General features: G+C 35.9%; 1 protein-coding gene across 1 annotated transcript; it reads left to right on the forward strand.

Moving 5' to 3' along the window:
- The first annotated feature begins 19,872 nt into the window (after positions 1–19,872).
- On the forward strand, positions 19,873–21,075 carry LOC121412209 (GTP-binding protein Di-Ras2-like). Its single transcript, XM_041605117.1, has one exon. The coding sequence runs from the start codon at positions 20,055–20,057 to the stop codon at positions 20,685–20,687; it is 633 nt and encodes a 210-aa protein (XP_041461051.1). The 5' UTR covers positions 19,873–20,054; the 3' UTR covers positions 20,688–21,075.
- The last annotated feature ends 2,709 nt before the right edge of the window (positions 21,076–23,784 follow it).

Raw genomic sequence — 23,784 nt, forward strand, 5'->3', positions numbered from 1 at the left:
CCAATCAGTCCAGGAAAAATAGCCGATTTGGGGGGTCAACCTCAAACAAATTGCAATAGAATTTTTTTCACCATAATGCATTTCCCTGAAGTACCCAAAATGACATACTAAAAGTCCAGAAAAATCCCAGTGGTGGAAAAAACGCCTAATTCGCATAAATCCAAAATGGCCGCCAAATTTTCAGAAAATTTGAATTTTTGTACATAGATTTTGACATGAACATTTAATTGCCACAAATTGGTGTCATATGAAACAGAAATACATTTTCTACAATTTGGTATTTTATAAGGGATAAATAGGTATTTTGGATGATATCTTTAAGTGGAAAACTTCATTTTCCCCAAAAATTTAAAATTTTGGAAATATATGATTTACATAAATCTGAGAGAAATAAAGCAATTACCTTGACATGAAGTTCCAGAAAACTGTATTGATATACTATTAGCATGTGGATGAAATTCTAACTTGGTCTCTTTCTTTTTAATCCATTTATAAGGTATCAAAGTTGACTACTCAAATTTCACAAATGTCGCTTTTGTATGCATTTTCGAAAAACTATAATTAATGTGTATAGTTAAAAATTGTATGTATTTATCTACCATTTTTTAACCACTGGGAGATAAGATTGGCCGTTTCTCTGTCAGCTACACTAAAGTGCTGGCACATCAAGTCAGCCCCCCCCCCCTCTCGAGGGGGCCGGGGGGGCTGTCGAAGCCACGCCCCCTGGATTTATCATGTTGTACAGTGTGTATCAAAATAAATGCAACCACATTTCATTTCAATTTTTTTGTAAAAACTTGTGTTAGCTCTATATATAGCTGTATAGTCCAGGAAAAAATAACTGATTTGGGGGGTCAACTGCAAACAAATTGCAACGATTTTTTTTCACCGCAATGCATTTCCATTAAGTCCCCAATATGACATACTAAATGTCCAGAAAAATCCATGTAGTGGAAAGACGTCTAATTTGAATAATTTCAAAATGGCGGCCATCATGAGAATTTTTTATTACTTATAGTAGTGCAAACACTGGTATGATCATACCACTTTTAATAATTATGATTAAAGTATTTAACTTTCACTTACCATAGGCTTCATTTTAAAATTAGATGTAACCTCTGCTGACCTCTAGAGGTCAATGACCTTAGGGTCAACGACCTCAAGATATCAGAAAATTGATGTTTTACATTTTTAGTTCATGATGAATATTATAATATTAATACTGAGCAAACAAAATCTTTCGATATTGACTTTCGAGGTATCCTGTTATTCTAGAAAGAATTTTGTGCATTATAAATTCTGACCTTTGACCCTGGCAAAGGGCAATAACCTTAACATATGTTCGAATATTGCCGGAATTGATACTTAGCTTCAGTAGTTTATGATAAACAGGCCTCTCGTGTCAAAATTGCAATACAAATTATTTCAACACAATGAATTTCCACAAAGTCTGCAGACATACTAAAAAAAAAATGTAGTGGAAAGAGATTTAATTTTCATAAATAAAAATGGGGCCATCGTTAGAATTGTCCATGATTACTATAGTAGCAGTACCAACACTGGTCTGATCAGAGGTCAATGACTTTGAAATATCAGACAACTGATGTTTTGCATAATTATTTCATAAAACAATAGTTAAGATGCAAAATAGATATGTTTTATTGACTTTCAAGGTATCGATCCTGATATTCTAGAGAGAATTTTGTAAATTGGAAGTTCTGACCTCTGACACTGTCTGGAGAGATGACAAAGGTCAATGAGCTAAAAGTTTTAGAATATTGACACTGACTGGTTAATGATATACAATACAAGGCTTTCACGTAAAAATATTGCAATACAATATATTTCAACACAGTGCATTTCCATGAAGTTTCCAAAATGATATACTTTAAGTCCAGTAAAATCCAAGAGGTGGAAAGATGCCAATTTGCATGATTTACATGATTATCCCATTCCAGGTACAGTATAAACACTGGTTTATCATAACCCTTTTAAAAATCAAAGCCCTAAACAGTCACTGGTGAGTAGCTCCGTGGTATATCCTGTCATAAACTTCCTTTTAGAAATAGAAGTCAAATTTGATCTTTGCTAACCGGCTCTACGGGTCAATGACCAGTGGAGTAGCTACGGGGGGGGGGGCCTGGGGGCACGTACCCCCCTGAAAAAAAATTGGCAGAAAAAAAAGAAAAAGGGGAAAGATGAAATTAAAGAAAAAAGAAAAAAAAGGAAGAGGAAAACTAAAGAGGAGGAAGACGAGTGAATGAAAAAATGTGAGGGGAAGACTTGCAAAAAAAATCTTTCACGTTACCATACTCCGTTTTGCTTGCGGTTCGCGCCAGAATTGCCTGTTCGATGAGTTTCATATCTTGCTCAATAGGCTGATATGGAGCAAGTTTTGAAGTCAATATACAAAACATATTTTAGCTCGGACATCGAGCTTTCATTATTTTTTTTTTCATTTACAAATTTAAGTGCTCTGTAAAATGTCCGTTTTATGGTCTACATATCAGCATTTTATGCTCACGCTGCGTGGTCACATTGTTTGATTTGCCAAGTTCATATTGTCTACGTGTATTCCATAATGTTCCATTAAACAAAATTAATGTATTCAGAATGCCCAGATTCTAGGTCTAAATCTAAGACATGCGCGATAGCCTGCATGTTCTTTATTTAAAATGTACTTAAATTATCCAGTTTCACATCAAAATATAAATAATTGTCTGCTCACGCTTCACGATCGCATAATGATACCCAATTAACTATATCCTATTTATGATTTACAAAATATGAATAGAGTGTCCTGCTTTAAGGTCTAAAACCTCAATTTTCTTCCTTCCTTCGCGCTCGCATCAATTGTTTATATACATACCTATCCCATTTAATAATACAAAAAGTGCTTAGAATGACCATTTTTAGGTCGGAATGTAAAAAAAAACTGCTCGCGCTTGCATGGCGCTCGCATTATACCTTATTCGTGGGTACTACTGTAAGCAGTCCTTAACAGGTCCCTTTTCGATAATGCTAGAACAGTTAATACAAATTTCTGCTCGCGCTTTGCGTTCGCAGTAACCATCTAGTTACATACGACTCTTGTTGAGGATCACACAAAACATTGCCCAGAATATTGATTTTTCAGGACAAAATACATGAAAGCAAAAATAAATAAATAAATCGCTCGCGCTTATCGCTCGCTTCGCGCTCGCAATTTTTTACAAGGCTATGAGATTATTTCATGTTTATGTTGTTTTATAAGAATAAAACTAAGAAGTGACTGATCGGAAAATATAGGTGAAGATAATTTCGGGCACCGTCCCCTATTGACGAAAGTCGGATCCGCCCTTATGACACATACACGCACACCGGAAAAAATCGTGCCCCCCTGAAAAAGCAAGGACCCCCCAGTGCCCCGCTACGCCACTGTCAATGACCTCAAGGTCAATGACTTTGAAATATCAGAATATTGATGTTTTGCATTGATAGTTCTTGATTAGCATGTTCATGTTAAATATTTGTCATATCAACTCTGAATGTGCCTGAGAATTCAAGAAATAATTGCCACAGGCTTTGAGTTTTGAGTTAACAGTTTGTTTTCTACCTGATAGGTAGTTAGTAAACCATACTAATAGTCCAGGATAGGCCCCATATATAGAAAATTGACTAAATCTTGTTTTTTCATAATAAATTTTTCTGATGGTTTCTTGTCAATTCGAGGTTGCTGATTACGAATTTGAATGAAGCCACTCGTGTAACCTTGAGCATTTTCAGCAAATTGGAAAAATCTAATATGGCCGCCAAAATATGTAAATTATCCATGAAAATCACAAAATTGCCCACACATTAGCTATTAAATGCATGAAATTGTGTGGCAGGAGTGAAATACTATCTGAAAAAATATTTTTTGACAAAATATTTATTTTCTGGATATTCAAAATGGCCGCCATAGGCCTCTGTAATGCTCTATTATGTACAACATGAATAGGGAAAACTAATTTTCACAAAAATGATCACTTAACTGCAAGAAATCGTGATATAATCGTGAACTAAGTACTATGCAAATCATCATTACTAACGAGATATATCAATTGTTGTATTTTGATAATTACATTAGCCGCCACTGGCCCAATTACTATTATGTACAATTGCGACGGGGAGAACTAAAATGCATACATTAAGATAAACGCAGGGGCGGATCCAGCTTTCGCCAATACGGGGGGGGGGGGCCGAAAATATTTTCATCAAAATTTTTTTCGATTAGCCGCTATAATCTGATTTTTTTTTCAGGGGGTAGTCCTAACTAAAGACTGAAGTTTTGAATATATGTTAGTTTTTCTTGTTATAAACAAGATAAGGTATCTCATGTGGTCTTAATATATAATGCGAGCGCGAAGCGCGAGCTAAAATTCTTTGATATTTTATGTCCTTAGAACTGAAGATTCTGAGCAGTTCTTATAATCATGAAAAACAGATAAGTATCCAACTAAACAATGCGAGCGCGAACGTGAAAAGGGACTCAATTAGGACTGTTTTTAGTGATTAATGAAGAGGATATCAGCAATAAATAATGAGAGTGCGAAGCTCGAGCTCAAAATTTTTGATATTCCGACCTGAAAAATGGACTGTCTAAGCGCGTTTTTATTTAAATAAAGAACAAGCTGTGTGTCTCAAGCAATTAAATGCGAGTGCGAAGCATCTGAGCTTAATTCTTTGATATACTGACATGATAAAAGAGCATTTTGACAAATTTTGGAAAGAATTTCCAAAGAAGATAGGTATCTCACAAATCAAACAATGCGAGCGCGCAGCACGAGCTGAGAATTTTGATATAACAATTTGTGTAAATCAAACAAAATAATGAAAGCTTGATGTGCGAATATTGTGTGCAAATTGATTTCAGAAGTGGATATAATAGGAAGTGTAATTTAATCCTCTTGAATGGGATTCATTACACAGGCAATGCGAGCGCGAAGCGCGAGCGAAATTTTTCATATAAAGTCTATTTTACAATTGTTTCCCTAACTTTTTTCTTGTTTCCTTTCGGGGTCGGGCCGGCCGTTACGAGACTGTTAGTTACACATCATGGGTATAATACCTCTTTCTTACTTTTCTTTCTGTTTTTCGTAGTTTCTATCAAGATAAAGAGTACACTTTATCTGCAGGTTGCTCGGCCTCCTCCTGGATCCGCGCCTGAAACGAGTGGAATGCTGACTAAGACCCTAATTATTAACGAAATATATCATTCAATATGCCACGTATGTGATACATGCTGTATTTTGAAATTCAAAATGGCCGCCATAAGCCCTATATTTATTATGTTCAATACGAATGGAGAAACTAATTTTCACATGAATAAGAATATATGCATGTATTTGTGATCTACGAGTAAAATATTGTATGAAAACATGTTTTCTAGCGAGACATATCATTTCTTTTGTCATGCATGAGATAAATGCTGTATTATGAAATTCAAAATGGCCCATATAGACCCTGAGAGTAATATGATTCTGTAAGAATTTGGATTTGCTTGACTAACATCCATATAATCCTGTTGTATGTCTAAAATATAATTTGCAAACATACTTTTTATGAATTATAGCATTTTTTCCGCCATGTAGGTGATAAATACTAATTTTGGCATTCAAAATAGCCGCTACTAGCCCGAACTATATTATTGTGCATGCGTATAGGAAAACTAATTTTCACAAGAGTGAGAATCATAAAATGCATGTAACTGTGATGTACGAGTAAAAATATTGTCTTAAACATGATTTCTAAGTACATACATCACATATTGATCATGGAGGTAATAAATGCTGTACTTTGAAATCCAAAATGGCTGCCATAGGTAGTATAATGTACATTGTAACTTGGGACATATAATTTTGACAGAATTTGGCTTTGCTTGACTATAAATATTGCATGATTGTGAGGAAGGGTGAAATATTGTCTAAAACCATGATGGTTTCTTACGAGATTATCATATCTTGTGTAATTAAGTTGATAAATGCTGCATTTTGAAATTGAAAATGGTTACCATAAGCCCTTATCGTATCATACAATATCACTAAAGGGCATATGGCGGCCATTTTGAATGTTTAAATACAGTATTTATCACCTAAACTACATAAGATATGATGATGATTATAATTATTCTGTTATAAATCATGTTTTCAGACAATATTTCACTCATACGACACCATTTAGTCAAGCAAAGCCAAAATCTGTTGAAATCGTTGTTCCCATTCACATGGTATATAATACTGTTAGGGTCTGTAGCAGCCATTTTGACTTTCAAAATACAGTATTTGTCACCTAACTGGCAGAATAAACGATTCATCTTGTTAGAAATTATGCTTTTAGACAAGTTTACTCATGGATTACTATTACGTGCATCTATAGTGCTCACTCCTGTGAATATTGGTTTCCCATTTTGCATTATACATAATACAGTCAATGTCTATGGCGGCCATTTTGAAAATCAAAATACAGTATTTAACATAAACTTGAAACCCGAATGATAAATTTCGTTAAAAATTATGTTTTTAGACAGTATCCCACTACTTTATCACATATATGTGCATTTTAGTGCTCACTCTTGTGATTTCTTTGGTCCTCTTTCTCATTGTACATAATACTCTTAAGGTCTTTGGCAGCCATTTTGAATATAAAAATACAACATTTATCACATACATGGCATGTCAAATATATTTCGTTAACACTTTTGTTTTTAGTCAGTTTTCCACTCGTTTATCTTAATAATGTGCATTTATGTTTCTGTTTGTGGTAACTCCCGTAGGAACTCGGCAGGACAGCATTTTGCTGGTAAACGCCAAGCTGGTATAAAACCAATTACCTATGGAACATATTACGTCTAGGTTAATCAGTCATAGTGGCTGCCGTTATAGACGACAGATATCACTATCGGGCCTTTTTATCAAAGTGGAGACAATGGCAGAGTTGGGATTCGAACTCACAACCTTACGATTATGAGTCCAATGCTCTAACCACTGGACCACACGACCCGTGTTTTAGTGCTCACTCTTGTGAATTATTTGGCCCTCATTGCCATTGCACATAATAATGTTTGGGTCAGTGACGGCCATTTTGAATATAAAAATACAGCATATTCAGATCCAGATTCAGATTTATTTCCAACAGAAATGACATAAATATTGATACAAATCATTTTTCTTACATTATAACAAATATTTACAATACCTTAATGATAATCACGATAATTAACATATAAATATAATACAAAACATAGTTTGGATAGAAGAAAAGTATCAGAAATGGGGGCTTCACTCAAAAGCATAGCCTGTATAATGCGAACTCCCCTTAAGGAAGAGAAAAAGAGGAGAGAGGGAGAAAGAGAGAGATGCAATGGTTGCTATTTGCCTACGGAAATTTACTGAATAGATTAAAACGAACAGAACAAGACAAAACGAAAAAAATAATAAAACAAAATAGAATAAAAATACATGACGATAAAAAGAGAAATAAACATAAATAGAATCAGGACAAATTGCGCCCGAAAAGAGAGGATAAAACAAAATGATAAAGACTAAAAAAATAACTTGAAGTCTGAGAGGACATTATAACGAGCGGGAATTAGTAATGAAGACCTCGGTAGGATTTAAGTAAGAAGTTTTTCAGTTTTCTTTTAATAGAATGCTTGGCAGGGCTGTTTTTTACGTTATTGTCGAGGGATCGAGTACCAAAATGTAGGGCCATCGAAAATAAACGTACTCTTTGACAAAAAAGTTCTAAAACGGGGTAAATGAAATTCGTTAAATTGCCTATAGTAGGGTGATTATGAAAAGACCGATTAAGAGGAAACATAGAATCAAGTACACGTGGAAGTGTGTTTTGTCCAATTTGAACATAAATAATCCTAAATGAAATAAGTATAGGTCGCTTATCTTCAGCAATTTGCTATAAAAAAATAGTGGGTCAGTGTGTGAACGAAAGTAATAACAGTCTATCTTAAGTGGTTTGGTGGGTGCTGCCCCAGGCAAGTATCCCATAATTCAAGTAAGGTAAGATCAGGGAAGAATATAGCATTAAAAGTGATGACGACGAAAAATGATATTTCAGTTTATTGATAATGCCAATATTTCTCGAAATAATCTTACATTTACAATCTATGTGGTATTTCCAGGAAAGCTTATTATCAACGGTAACACCGAGAAATCATTGTGACACTTTCTAAATTAGCGTCATCTAAAAAAAAAATGTCCATGGGAAGTGTATCAATGGAATTGCTAAATAGTATATATTTAGTTTTAAGTAGATTAAGAGACAATTTGTTGGATCTTATCCATTCTGTGACTTTTAAAAGTTCATTATTTATAGTATTTACTATTTAAGGTATATGGATTTTTATGGGAATAAAATATATTAGAATCGTTTGCAAAAAGAATGAACGAAAGGACATCAGATGATTTACAAAAGTCATTAATATAAATGATAAATAATAAATGGCCTAACAGACTGCCTTGCGGGACTCCACAATTAATGCATTGCATGTTGGATACATGACCATTCAAAGATACAAATTGACGTCTGTCGGACAAGTCGCTTCTGAACCACTCCAAGGCCTTCCCGTGCACACCATGAGAAAGTATGTAATAAGATATCATAGTTGATAGTGTTGAAGGCCTTAAAGAAGTCCAGAAAAATGCCGACTAGATGTGAGCAATTATCAAAAGCGTAGGCCACTTTATCAAAAAAATTCAATAATGCATGTTCTGTGTTGTGTTTTTCTCTAAATTCAAACTGAAAGTTCGAAAATATATTGTGAGATTAAAAAAAATCAGTTGTTTTGCTATAAATCACTTTTTCTAAAATTTTTGACAAGAATGATAATGAAGAAATTGGGCGATAGTTACTGACACTTAACTTGTCACCCTTTTTGTACAATGGAATGACCTTGGCAATTTTCATGTGATCAGGGACTTGACCGGAGGTTAGAGAAATGTTAAAAATATATGTCAAAGGATCGACAATTTCAGATATCATACCTTTTAAAATAAAGTTATTGACATCATCATAACCAGGACTTTTTTATTATTCAAATAAAATTCAGATACAATATCAGTAATATCTTTTTTGACTACGGGAGTGAAAATATTGAACTAATCATGAAAGTGTTTTGTTGAAGGGGGATGTCTCTAGCAAGGTTAGTTCCTATAGATGAAAAATAGTCATTAAAATATTAGCTATATTTTCAGGATCTCCAATAATATCACCGTTAGACCTAATTTAAGTTATATCGGACTTGTTACTGGATAAATTCATGGCTTGTTTAAGAACTTTCCATGTATTTTGAATGTCGTGTTTATACAGAATTATTTGATCAGTAAAATATCTTTCTTTGCCAAACGTATTGTTTTAGTTAAAGTATTCTTATATGTGGTGTATTTAGTTTTTGCCTGAAGAGTACCTTTAAGTTTGGAATTATAATATAAATTATTTTTTCTGTTGATTGAACGCAAAAGTGCTTTAGATATCCAATTAGGAAGTCTTGGTGAATTTTGCACTTAGTTTGTCTATCTTTTACTTTTGGAATATGCTTATCTAATTCACTCTAACGAAACACCCAGTCTTGCAAGATTCTCTGGAGTAGGTCTTCGCCTTGATGGCTTGGAAGGATTAATACATGAGTGCTTAAGGGTAAAATGTGACATAATGGGAAAGTGATCAGTCAGATCAGATAATATTATTTCAGAATCAGGAGTCGGCATGATGTTACAAAATATGTTATCAATAAGTGATACATCCAGAGCGATCTGAAATGCGAGTGGGTTTTGATATTAATGGCAAATATGAAGAAGTCAAAATGTTTCAAGAAATTCATGGGCAGTATTGTTACTGTCATGCTTCAATATATCGATATTGAAATCCCGTAATATAAAAACGTGTTTGTTCACCAACAATGGATTTTTAACTAAGTTAGAAAGGTAAAGTAAAAAATCGTTATTGTTAGAATTTGGTAGTTTGTATATAATACCTATAATTATATTTTTGGAATTTGGGACATTGATTTCGATAAAAAGTGACTCTACATATTCATTCATATTAGTGATTTCGTTGTGAATTTTGTATTCGTAATTGTGGAAAACATATAAAGCAACACCACCGCCATGTCTATCTTTCCTATTATTAAACACGAAATCATAGTGATCTAGTGCAAATTGAATATTGGATTCATCAGTTAACCAAGTTTCTGTAAGTCTAATAATGGAAAATTAATGTCTAGATGAATAGTAGTTGGAACTCTTCGAAGTGTTTATTTATGCTTCTTAATGTAATGAAGAAAAAAATATCTTTGGAGAATTGTCTGTTTTTGAAGTTCAGTGATGTATTCTGATGAAGGATTGCGAATTAAGTCATGATCAATGTGAAAATCAAGAAGTTCTGATGATGCATTAATGTTGTTTGCTACAAAGTGGTTGTACGCCAAATTAACCTGAGGGTTGCCATTTGAATTATTAGGCGTATTTAAATTAATGGAGAGGTCATCACTACTCAAAGAATAAAACGGCATATCAGTTAATGTATTCACGGAATTACAGTTAGCGTCTCAACATTCAATACTACTTTCGGCATTGAGTTAATGAAAGAAGAGTAATTAAGATAAAATGTCATGTGTGGGAACAAATAAGTAACAGTGATACAGAGAAACAAAAACACTTAAAAACAAATAACGAATTCATAAAGGTTCGAGAGAGGGCAGCATTTACATGATTTAGCAGAAATCTTCGTAGGCAGATCGGGCGAACGCGTCAGCCAGAGAGCAAAGCATATAGAGTTATATAAACCTAAACCCGACCTAAACAGCAAAGACAGTAAAAATACATCATTATATAACGTATATTAATATAACGTACAATTGAAAATAGATTGTCACTGTTGCTAATTTTGGTAAAGACATGCAAACAAGAAATTACTTTAAAAAACCATATACATATATATATATATCAGAGCAATAGATACATAACAAAGAAAAATCGCTTTAAATTCATTAAAGCGAAACAATTCTTAAGTTGCACATTTTATCCCATTGGAAGTACATAGAATTGTGAAACAAGGCATTTCCAAAAAGCAAGTAAAGAGAGCGATATTGATGGAGTCACTAGTGTTAGTGTTCCTATGGACATTGCTCGGCCTTGGTTGACTAAAGTCACCAAAACAGAACAGAACTTGACAATGCCCACTGACCATGGACCTATTATTATTATTATTAATATAGGTCCATGCCCATACCAACTGGAATCAGGTGTACATATTAAGCAATTTACCTCCATTCATTCTGAGAAACAACAGTCATTGTTACTATTTAGGATTCCAACATGGTAAATGTATGGATAACAACATAATGCAACATAATAGCATCGAGCGCTTTAAAATGAAAAGTGAATCGCTCAACCAAAAACCGTACAATGCCCATGCCAACTAGGGTCTGGTTTTCACATTAATGTTGAACAAATCAATACATGCTTATATAGATCTAAAAAGGCGTAATTGTGCTATAAATATGAACAACTCAAAGCCATGCAAAGAACCGTTATACAAGTGAAAACGTTTATCAAAGCATCATGCACTAGATAACAGGAGCATCGCCAAATCGAGGCAATGCCCAAAATTATACCAACAAGAGTCATGTGTAAACAGATTACATCTATACTTAGTAAAAGCGATAATGATGTCATTATGAATATGAACAAAGTAAAGTCATGTGTACAAGATTATTATATTAGTTTAGTTGGCGATGGATCATTCAATGTTGAAATAGTTTAAAACACGTGGGAAATTACTCAATAACAAAATAGTTAACGCATTATAAAATACTTGTGAGTTATTATTTCGCCATCCAAAACCAAACGATATCCATACCAACAAGGGTCAGATATTTACGTATAAACAGATACCCTTAATAGTCGATTTGACAGTCTCATAGGCTCAATACACCAACCTAGAAATGTTCTTTCCGATGAATTTTTTTTCCTGATTCGTGTTCCTATGGGGTCCTAGAACAAATTCAGCTTGGTTGCCAAAAGTTGCCGTTTGGGCAATTTTGCTAATTTGCATAAATCCAAAATGGCCGCCAGATTCCATCTTGAAAAATTGACTTTTGATCCCCTTGCCCAAGAATGACGAGTATACTACTGTTTAGGGGTTTTGGGGTGTGCAAAATCTCTTTCTGCTTTCTATTTTTCAATATAATGTTATCGTGAGGTCAAATCCAAGATGGCCGCCATATGACGCCATCTTGAAATATCAACTTTTGAACTATCTTTGCCCCATAATCATGAATAATAACTCTATTCGTAAGTCATTTGGTATGTTGATTCAATTCATGCTGTAATTTTGCATAATGGATAATCTTCAGATCAAATCCAAGATGGCCGCCACCCGCCATCTTGAAAAATTACTTTCCGAGGCTTATTCGTGTTAAAACTAATGTAAAGGGATATCAATAAGAATACTCATTTCTTTTATTAATTCTCAAGTTTTTGTCCCAGAATCATGAATAATCCCTCTTTTCGTGAGTTATTTGGTATGTTGATTCCATTTCTGTTAATAATTTTGCAATATAGGATCATCTCCAGGTCAAAATAATCCAACATGACCACTAAACGCCATCACTAAACGCCATATTAAGAAAAAAAACTACTTCCGAGACTATTGAACCTTGAAGAAGTGCTCTCCCAAATAAGGTTGTTGTTATGTATTGGAGCTCATGTAAGGGGATTTCAGTGAGAATGATTCATTTCTTTTAATCACTCAATTTTTAGTTCGAGGTCAAGTCATGTCTAAGATGGTCAGATGGTTGATAGATTTCGACATCAACCGCTTACTTTAGAATGAAACCATTCAAGGTTTGGGCTATGATTTCGGGAGTTTTGATCCTTTTTTTATTTCTGTGCAACCATACTTTTCCAGTGAAATGACTTTAAAGTATTATTTGAATTAAAAAGTGATTTCTCCTTAATTTTTTGTCAAACAAAATAGTTAACTTATTAACTTCCTTTATAATTATTATTGGAATTTTCCTCCTGACAAGAGCCATTGACTTGGTCAGCAGGAGTGCACTCTTTAGCCTCCTGCAGAAGGAGGCTAAAGACTGTTCCACGGTCAGGATTGTTCTCATTCGTGAAATGTTTTACAGAAACGATGTCGCCCCTGCCTCTAGATCTCAAGAGGAATATACATAACAGCTGCCTGTCCTGTGCATGTAAAGGGTTTGGATCATCCATCAGCCTGTGAGACAGTCAGAAATCCTGATAGACTCAAGACACCGACTGTCCTCCAGATGTGTATATCAACAGCACACACTTGTCTGGTTGTGGTGGACTCCTCACCTACCTTGGACCGACTATATGTCTCTTGCCCCCTTTCATGCAGAGGACCAGCATATAAGCATCAGGATTGTAAATCTGTCACAGTCATGGCCAAGCTCCTGCACGGAAGTAAGTCCTGGAAAACTTACGCCGACCAAGAAAAGTGGCTAAACACCTTCCATGTCAGCTGCCTCGGACGTATCATGCACGTTAAATGGCAGGACAAAGTGAAAGATACAGAGGCCCTTCAGCGTACCTGCTGAAAAGCTTATTCTCGTTCCTTAGTCAAAGGCACCTCAGGTGGTTGGGGCATGTTTGCCGCATGAAACCTTGGCGAATCCCTTCTTGGATTCGCCAAGGTAAGGTGAGCTGTGTGATTGGTCTCACCCCATCGGTAGATCACACCTCCGTTATAAAGACCCCTGCAAACGTGACATAAAACTTGCCGGCATAGACACTAACACTTATGAAGGTGTAGATGATAGTCGCCATTCTATGGAGAGCTACTAAGTACAGGGGTAAAGACGTCAGAAAATAAACGGAATGCTAAATTGGCAGACCAAAGGCCTAGGAGGAAGGCTAGGATAGCATCTCTATATAAACGTGTCTCAGCGCCATCCTCCTTCATCTGTAAAAATGTGCTCTAGAGACTAGTATGGATGGACCTTAAAAAAATAAAAATACACTCGAAATGGACCATAGCCCAAACCTAAAGAGGATTCATTCTAAGTTGAGCAATAAATGTTGAAATCTGACATCTATGATGTAACTTCACCTTGACCTTGAACTTGAGAATTATTTAAAAAAAGATTCAGTATTCTTACTGAAATCCCTTTACATTAGTGCTAACACGTATAAGCCTCGGACAGTAATTTTTCAAGATGGCGGTCCGCGGCCATCTTGGATTTGATCTGAAGATTATCCTTTGTGCAAAATAACTGCATGAATTGAATCAACATACCAAATGACTCATGAATAGAGTTATTATTCATGTTTTGGGGCAAAGGGTTCAACAATTGATATTTCAAGATGGCGGCATCTTGGATTTGACCTGAAGATGACATTATATTGCAAAATAGAAAGCAGAAATAGATTCTACACCCCCCAAAACCCCTAAATAGAGGTATTACGGGTCATTTTGGGGCAAGGGGAACAAAAGTCAATTTTTCAAGATGGCATCTGGCGGCCATCTTGGATTTGACCTGAAGATGACCTTATATTGCAAAAATGATTACAGAAATCGGTTCTACACATCTCTAAACCCCCAAAACAAGTCATTACCCATCATTTTGTGGACAGGGGTTCAAAAGTTAGGTTTTCAAGATGGCATCTGGTGGCCATTTTGGATTTATGCTAATTAGCAAAATGCCCAAACGGCAACTTTTGGCAACCAAGCTGAATTTGTTCTAGGACCCCATAGGAACACGAATCAAGAAAAAAACTTCATCGGAAAGAACATTTCTAGGTTCGGAAAATGTCAAATCGACTATAATAGAAGAAGCAGTCTACAAATTCAGCATTGTTGTCATTTTGATTACGAACGGGGTAAATGGCATTCAAACAAGATACTCAAACAGTTTGAAACAGACATCAAAGCCTGACCATTAGATAATAGGAGTATTGTCGGACCAAAGCCGAGCAATGCCCATGCCAATCAAAAAATATGCAATTATCATCGCTCAACCAAAACCAAGAAATTACCATACAAGTCAAGACCAGGTGTTCACATTTAAAAACAAATATTTTTTTTTAAATATCCCATTGTGAAAATGCCTCCCTCCCCTTTAACCCACCCTATATAACTATTGATTACATAAACGCCTAATTTAGTCTATTACACCGCTTACTATCGTATGGCAGGCAGTAAATAAGGATTGCGGATTTCAAATATGAAAATAGTATACAAAAAAATCTGAACGTGTTTATTAAATATATTAGCTTGAGTGGTAGTTTATTGTACATTAGTACGTTAGTAATGATGATGTGCATACCATTACCTCCTTCATAGATCACAATTTCTTGCAGTTTAGTACTCATTTTTGTGAAAGTTAGTTGTCTCTATATATTGTACATAATGAGTATACAGGGGCCTATGGCGGCCATTTCGAATATCCAGACAATAAATATTTTGTCAAAACTATTTTTTAGAGAGTATTTCACTCCTGCCACACAATATCATGCATTTTATATCCAATGTGCGGTCAATTTTATGATTTTCATGGGTAATTTGCATATTTTGGCGGCCATATTGGATTTTGCCAATTCGCAGAAAATGCTCAAGGTTACACGAGTGCAGGCGCGTACGCAAGGGGGGGGGGGTTTCGGGGGTTCAAACCCCCCCTTTCGTTTCCTTTTTTTTGTTTTTTTTTTGTTTTTTTTTGCTTGTCTCCCCAGAGGTCGGTCTGGTCAAGGAGTTATCGGGCAAGAGCCTGATAGCTCCTTGGTCTGGTTACGGACAGTTCCCCTACCCAATAATGTATATGACAGCAATAATGATCAGAATCTCATGTTTCCGACGAAAAACACAGAAAAAATTTCCGCTCGCTTCGCTCGCTCCATTTTATTATATCTTTTATTTCCGCATGTCGCCGACATGATCACGGTATCGCCATTAACAAGGCCATACATGATTATCATGATGTATACTTATGAATACAAGTGAACCAAGACAAAGACATACGTTTTCTTACAAAATATGTTTTACCAATATGAAAACCAAAATGACGGAAAACGCTAAAATGTCGGTTAGCTCGCTCCGCTCGCTCGTAATAATTTATGAAATTCCATAAGTATCTAGTCTCCTGTTCAAGGCCGTATTATGAGTTTTACGAATAGAAGGACATGTAGCATCGACTAATACTTGATTTACTAACAAACTATTGACAAGAAATGTATGTTTTGACGGGAAAACGCGAAAATTTCGGCTCGCTCACTCCGCTCGCTCGTAATCATTTATGAAATTTCTTAAGTTTCTAGTCTCTTGATCAAGGCCATATCGTGAGACTTACGAGCAGAAGGACATGTATCATCAACTAATATGTAATCATTACCAACAAGCTATTGAGAAGAATTGTATGTTTTGACGGAAAAACGCAAACATTTCAGCTCGCTTGCTCCGCTCGCTCGTAATTATTCATGACATTTCTCAAGTTTCTAGTGTTCTGATCAAGGCCATATCCAGGCGCGTAGCCAGGGGGGCGGTCGCCCCCCCCAATCGTCCCCAAAAAGAAAAAAAAGAAGGGAAAAAGGGAGAGGAGAAAAGGAAAAGGGAAGGAAGGAAGGAAAGGGAAGAAAGGTAGCTTTGTGTTTTTTCTATTTATTCTTTATTTTTTTCTCAAAAGAGAAACTCCTTCGCTCTCCTTGCTTTAAATTCATATATGAATTTTGCTTTCGCGCTGCGCGCGGTTAAATGACAATATTTAAGTTCTGCATTGTTCCCCCACCTTTTCTCTAACCCTGTTTTTCCACCTTAGCTATGTGCTTCTTGCCAGTTAAAGTTAAAATTGTATACATTAGGGCATGAATTTGAGTAAGGTTAGGCCGAAGTAAATGTATGAAGTTATCTTTTTTTTCCAATTGATCGCGCAACTTCTGGTCTGGTCGGCTCCGAGCGGGTAAAATCTTTATATCAGTTTCTGCCGTCACCTCCATAAAGTCAGCTTCTCCCGCTTTTCAGCTCATTACTATAAACAACCATAATTTGGGGGCAAACAGGTTCCTAATTTAAAAAGAGGAAGGTATGGAATTCGTGTCGTATTAAATAAAAAAGTACAATATTTTTTTTATCAAATTGTATTAAACTTCATGTCATTTCCCTGTATACATTCATCTCCTGTCCTGTTTTGCGCCCTCAGTTTGAAATTTTGAATGACACTTAAGTTTCTTTATATTCAAAATGAAGCGCTTCAGGATAAGTCAAAAAAATTAATCATCCTTTATTATATAGATAGATAATTTTAATAAATCACAGAAGTTTCAACTTTATGCGCACTATTTTCCTTGTAATGAAGTTCAATAATCTTAGAAAATCAATTGAATTAGAGACGATTGGGTATTAGAGATATCTACATTTGATGAAACGTCCGCCCTTTGAAATTTCAGAGTTTCATTGCTCATCGCGGGGAGGAATATCTTCCTCTACCAATCTTCTCCTCTGTTTTGCGAGTTAAAAATATGCACTGATGCTAAATTGTTTGTAATCAAATCTGATCTTTCCAAAGAAAGTTTCAATATATCTTTGAGAATACCCTTTTCTCGGGACCCTTTTTATGGCAAGAAAAATTGATAAATCACTTTAGCTTCCGCGCTTCGCGCGGAGTTATTATCATTTTAATTTCCTCCATTGTATACCTCTTTTGTGCGTTTACAATCACTTTTGAAAACAAGGTTCAAAATCGCAATATAGTCAACCGAATTGGAGGTACTAGAGACAAGAGAAACGGCTCCTTTTCATTTTAATTTATGAAACACTAAAAGCTTCGCGCTTCGCGCGGGAGGGGGAAACTCCCCCTCCCTGCACCAACCCCCTAGGGAGCGCGCTTCGCGCACTCTGTAAGTGTTGGCACGCTTCGCGTGCATTTACCGCCCCCTCCAAAATGAAATCCTGGCTACGCGGTTGGCCATATCATGAGTGCTACGATCCGAAGGACATGTAGCATCGACTATGATACCAACAAACTATTGACAAAAAGGTTATGTTTTCAACGCAAAAACGAGAACATTTCTGCTCGCTCGCGGGTCATGACCGCACTGTTACATACCCATCCCCACTTAAATGTTATTGTCTTATTTGCAGCGCTGAAAAAAAAAGAAAAAAAATCATCACCTCCCCCTCCCCCCCCCCCCCTCATCACTTTTTAGAGACTGGGCGGGAGATTTAAAAAAAAAATCAGCTCGAACCCCCCCCCCCTTTCAAAAATCCTGCGTACGCGCCTGCATGAGTGGCATCATACAGATTCATAATCAGCACCCTCGAATTGACAAGAACCCCCCAAAAATATTGTATATATGAAAAAACAAGGTTATGCCTCTTCTGTCCTAGACTATATCTCACGTTCATGAAAAGAATCATACCAATCAACATGTAGTGGTTGAATGATTGGGGAAGCAGGGCCCGCTGGGAGAACAGTTTTCGGAACTGAAGTGGCTACCCTGGGTAAATATGCCGCTATTATTATTATTATTATTATTATAAGAATGCATATTGATCAATATTTATGAAATTGTGTTGTTTAAGAAAGAAAAGAAATTCTTTTTCCAGTAACTTTGCCAAATGATGGCATACTACAGAGATAGGCCTAAGATTAGTCATATCCAAATACCCTTTACCTTTATAAATATGAGTGGTTCGAGCGATATTCCAGTCATCTGGTATAGATCCACTAATCAGGCTTTCATTGAAAATTAAATTGCACTCAGCTATAAACTTATGTAAGGCGCCGCTATCCCAGTTTGGTATCTATAAATTTAGAATTTCAAGATTGGAGTCACAGCTGTGAAAGGATCTTTGTTACCTTTTCACTAGTGACACACTGGAATGCAAAGAATAAATACTATCAGGATGATTCCATACATAGACATCATTTATAAATGAGTCTGAAATTTTCTTGCCAACGGAATCGTTGAAGTCATCTCTATTAAAAGTGTTGGGTATATCAGTGTTTGTACACTCTAAAAAAAGAAATGTTAACAAAACATTTGAAAGGTTGGAGGAGTGACATTTTCTAAATGTTGCATTTACCACTTTAAATGGTTCTACACAACACTTGAAATGTTGGATTCAGCTTTATGGATGTAACATTTGGAAAAGGTTGTTACTCCTCCAACCTTTCAAATGTTGATTTAACATTCGAATTTTTAGAGTGTATGTTTTCTAGTGATCACTTATGTAATTTCAGCCACATCACTGATTAGATGCTTATCTGGCATAGAACTTAGAATATGATCTAAATATTTCGATGAAGTTCCTTTTTACATTTGTCTTGCCGGGGGTTTAAAATCATTTTGTCTTAAAGAAAATAATTTCCAATAGGTTAACAGGATTATCACACAGACTGCCGTCGAGCTTGTAATCCTAGTTTAGATCCCCTAATACAATTAAATTAACATTGCCCATACTGGACTTTTCAAAGGTGTCAAGCATGTTATAAAAATAATTTACATATGCATTGGGTGGACGATAAACACAACCAATAGCAGTTTTTTCCAAACTTTAGTAATACATCAATCCATTTCGCTTCCAATAATTTGTTGTCTAAATCACATCTTTCAGAAAACATTAAGGTGTCACGAATAAACTGCAATATACTCCTCCACTTTGACCGTTCTCTCGATCTCTTTTTTACTAAAATATAACCATAAATTTTCATTTCGCTATATTACTAATCTTTTCGTGCAACCAGATTTCAGTTAAACATGATACGTCAAAATTAAAATTAGAGATTAAAAGCCTTATTTCTTCAATTCTATCATAGATGAATACATACAAAATGTGCAAGGGAGGTCATCTTGGCTTAATTGCAAGCACGTTATGATAATGCAAAATAGTTCCTGATACGTGATTGGCCATTCATGTTTATTAGCACTATTTTCAACAGAGATCAGGCTATATATTGGAAGGAATAATATGCTATTTCTCATAGGGTGCTGAGTCCTTTGAAAGTTGAGGAAACCCACAATTCAAAAAAGGATAGAAAGTGTAGATCTTCCATCATGCCCACTTCACTTCTGCCTGTTATAGCAAAGAGGCTTGTTTTCTTCGGGGCAGCACAAGTTGGCAAGTCCGCAATCATCAGACGTTTCATCAGCCAATCTTTCTCAGAACATTACATCCCAACAGTTGAAGATATGTTCGAGAGGCCGATTGACTACCAAGGCAAAGAGATAAAACTACAAATTCTTGACACCAGTGGCAGCTTTTACTTTCCAGCAATGCATCAACTGGCTCTCAACAATGGTGATTTATTTGTCGTCGTTTACTCAACTGATGATACATTGTCTTACCATAAAGCTCTTGAAACCTGCGATGAAATAGAAAGAACGAGAGGTCCCGGAATGCCCATCGTGGTCGTTGCCAACAAGAATGATCTTGAAAGACAAGTTGAACAGGCTGAAGCTGAACTTATGTTTTGTCAGTGGAACACATATCAAATGGAAAGCTCTGCCAAAGATGAGAACTCAATAGCAGAAATCTTCACAAGAAGTCTCTCCTTACTATGTGCCACAGATTTCAACTCACCCGAAGATTCCTCGCCCAAGGTATGCAGTGGTCAAAGAAAGAGAGGATCAAGTATTTTAACAAAGATTCGAAGTTTAGGAAGAAAGATAACCAATTTCCCAAACTGACTACTTATTATTGAGTTGATCTATTGAGACCTTTGTAATAGGTCCATGATTGAGACACAGAAGAAACTTTTAATTCTGAGTGACATTCGAAGCAGTGAAGTGATAAGTTGTGAACTCATGAATCACGTTTGTATTCAAATTACTTATTCTCTAATAATAAAGGGCCGAACATCGGCAGTGCATACGAATTTTAATTTTTCATTATATTCTGTTGGAAGTAATTATGCAATAGAAGATATATATGCCAGGTGCAGATTCATGGAGTGGGGGAGGGGCGATGGGGCCTTATAATGATAATAATACTTCTCTTATATAGCGCATAATAAACTGAAAGTTTCTCTACGCGCTTTACAATAAAGGTTACAAAGTACACATACTACAAACAAAGAAAATAGACGTGAATAACAGAATTACTTAATATTTAAACTTACAATTATTACCTATAAAATAAATACCTATACTACAACTAGTTATGAGTTTCGGAAAAGATGGGTTTTGAGTAAGGATTTGAAAGTTGAATAAGTGGATGCCTGTCTAATATGTAGGGGTAATTTGTTCCAAAGGGTTGGTCCAGCTACAGCAAATGATGTGCTACCATAAAAGCTTGTGTGGGTTTTGGGAATTTGAAGAAGTACTTGTTTGCTTTATCGAAGGTTATGGGGTGGGATGTAATCATTTAGTAAATTGGGCAAGTAAGATGGAGATAATACCTTGGTCACATTTGCCCTACGGCGAGTCGAAAACAGCCGTTTTATCAATTTTAATTCAAACCACCTATATCATGTATATGTATTGGACAAAAAAAATATTAAAACGGCTGTTTTCGACTCGCCGTACGGCCGCCGTGGAGCAAATGTGACCAAGGTATAAGCCATGCTGAGCTTTAAAAAACTAAACAAAAAATCTTTTAATGTGATGCGTTTTGTCTAGCCCCCCCCCCCCCGCTCAATGAAATAAGAGGGAAGAGAGGAGGAAAGGAAGAGAAGAAGAAAAAGAGAGAAGAAAATGGGGAAAGAAGAGAAGAAAAATAAGATAGAGGAAGAGGGGGAAAGAAATAGAAGAAAGAGAGGGAGAGAAAGAGGAGAAAAGAAGAGAAAAAAGAGAGAGGAAGAGGGGTAAAGAAGAGAAGAGAAAGGAGAGTAAGGGGGGAAGAAAAGGAGAGGGGGAAAGGAAGAGAAGAAATAAAGAGGGGAAAGAGAGAAAGAGAGGGGGAAGGGAAGAGAAGAAAAGAAGGAGAAAAGGAAAGGGAAAGAGGAAGAGAAAGAAAAAGGGGGTAAAAGAGAGAGGGAAATCGTCGATTTGATGTAGACCGGGACGTCGATTTGATGTTCGAACTAGGGGGCGCCAAATTTATGTACGAACTATGATCGGGGCGGATCCAGCTTCCGCCAATAGGGGGGGGGGCTTACAAAAATTACCCATATTTTTCCGATCTGCCACTCAAAACTGATTTTTGTATGTTTTTTGAAGGGGTTGTCCCGGTGGCGTAATGAGTCAAAATTGTCGAGGGGCTCAATATGGCGTATCACGTAAAATTGATAAGTACAAATAAGATATTTTTATTACAAAAAATCCAAGTTTGTGATAGCTTTTGACATAACATTTGGAAAATAATATATTTCACCCTTATCCCTTTCCTTTTCTATTTTTTTCTTGGTCGTAAAAAGTTGTGTGTGGGGGGGGCAAAACTACGATATCCTAACAGTCATTTCTTAGCTTTATTCTTATAAAACAGCATAAATGTGTAATAATCTCATAAGCCATATTCGAATAGTGCGAACGCGAAGCGCGAGCTAAATTTTTTTGGTGGATATTCATGTATTTTGTCCTGAAAATTGTACATTCTGGGAAATGTTTGTGAACCTGAACAAGATGCGTATGTAACTAGATAATTAGTGCGAGCGCGAGCAGACATTTTTAATATGCGTTCTGTCCTGATCGAAAAGGGACCTGTTAAGGACGTTTTGCAGTTAGCCATTAAGACGATACATATTTCAACGATTAAATTACGCGAGCGAAGCGAGAGCTGAACATCTTTGATATTCCGACCGAAACTTTGAAATATTCATTCACTTATTGTGACCATGGACTGGTTGGGGTCTATCTTAACCAAAATGCGAACGCGAAATGCGAGCTGAAAAATGATAATTTGACCTAAAACCTCGGATTCTAAAGCACTTTTTGAAACGTTGAGTAGGATGGTCATGTTACTAAATAATTGATGCGAGGAGCGAGATGAAAATAAGTGATATACTGACTTGAAATGGCAACACTTGAATTACTGTTTTCTGTAATACATGAAGAGAATACGTATCTCACTACATTTTCCTGTCAAATAATGCCAGCGCGTAGCACTAGCTGATTTTTCTTCTGATATTCAGTACTTTTTGTAAGCATGAACAGAATGCAATGGAAACTCGAATCGCAAGCAAAATAATTTGTGCATATTGACTTTAAAATTGGATAGGCCTATTTAAGCTCCATGGTACCCTAATGAGCAGATTACTGTATCTTACTTAACAGGGAATGCGAGCGCGAAGTGTGAACGAAATTTTCTTTTTTACGTAATGACCCGATTTTTTTTCATTTTCCAATTATCCCTCCCCTTATTTTATTCACATCTATTGTTCTTCTCTTGCTCTCTTCTTATTTTCATTTTATTTTTTAAAATAATTTCTTCTTCGGGGTGCAAATTTTTTTTTTTGTTGGTTGGCAAGCTTTTCTGGTCAAAATCGCATTGGGAGCTTAAAATTTGTGTATTTTCCATAGTAAAAACTGTTATTTTTTACTATTTTATTTATAGGTTTCAATATTTCTTTGTTTCAGCTGTTCACTATCTTTTTCCTCTTCCTTCCTTCCTTCTTTCTTTCCTTCCTTCCTTCCTCCCTTCCTTCCTCCCTACAGGCGCTCTGACATTCAAGGAATTTCTTCCTACCGGGTACCCATGCGACACCTGGGTGCAGCCATAGGCGGCGGAAGCGGGGTCCTGTCCCCCCCTAAATTTTTTGTTAACCTTTTTTTTTGCTTGTTAAATTTGTTTCTTGCGTCCCCCTAAATTCAGGTGGACCCCCTAAAAAAAATTTGGCCCCCCTAAAAT

The sequence above is a fragment of the Lytechinus variegatus genome, chromosome 3 (genome assembly GCF_018143015.1).
Source record: "Lytechinus variegatus isolate NC3 chromosome 3, Lvar_3.0, whole genome shotgun sequence".
Lineage (NCBI taxonomy): Eukaryota > Metazoa > Echinodermata > Echinoidea > Temnopleuroida > Toxopneustidae > Lytechinus > Lytechinus variegatus.

Coding starts and splice junctions, on each gene's coding strand:
- LOC121412209 (XM_041605117.1), top strand. CDS start 20,055: ATGCCCACTTCACTTCTGCCTGTTATAGCAAAGAGGCTTGTTTTCTTC.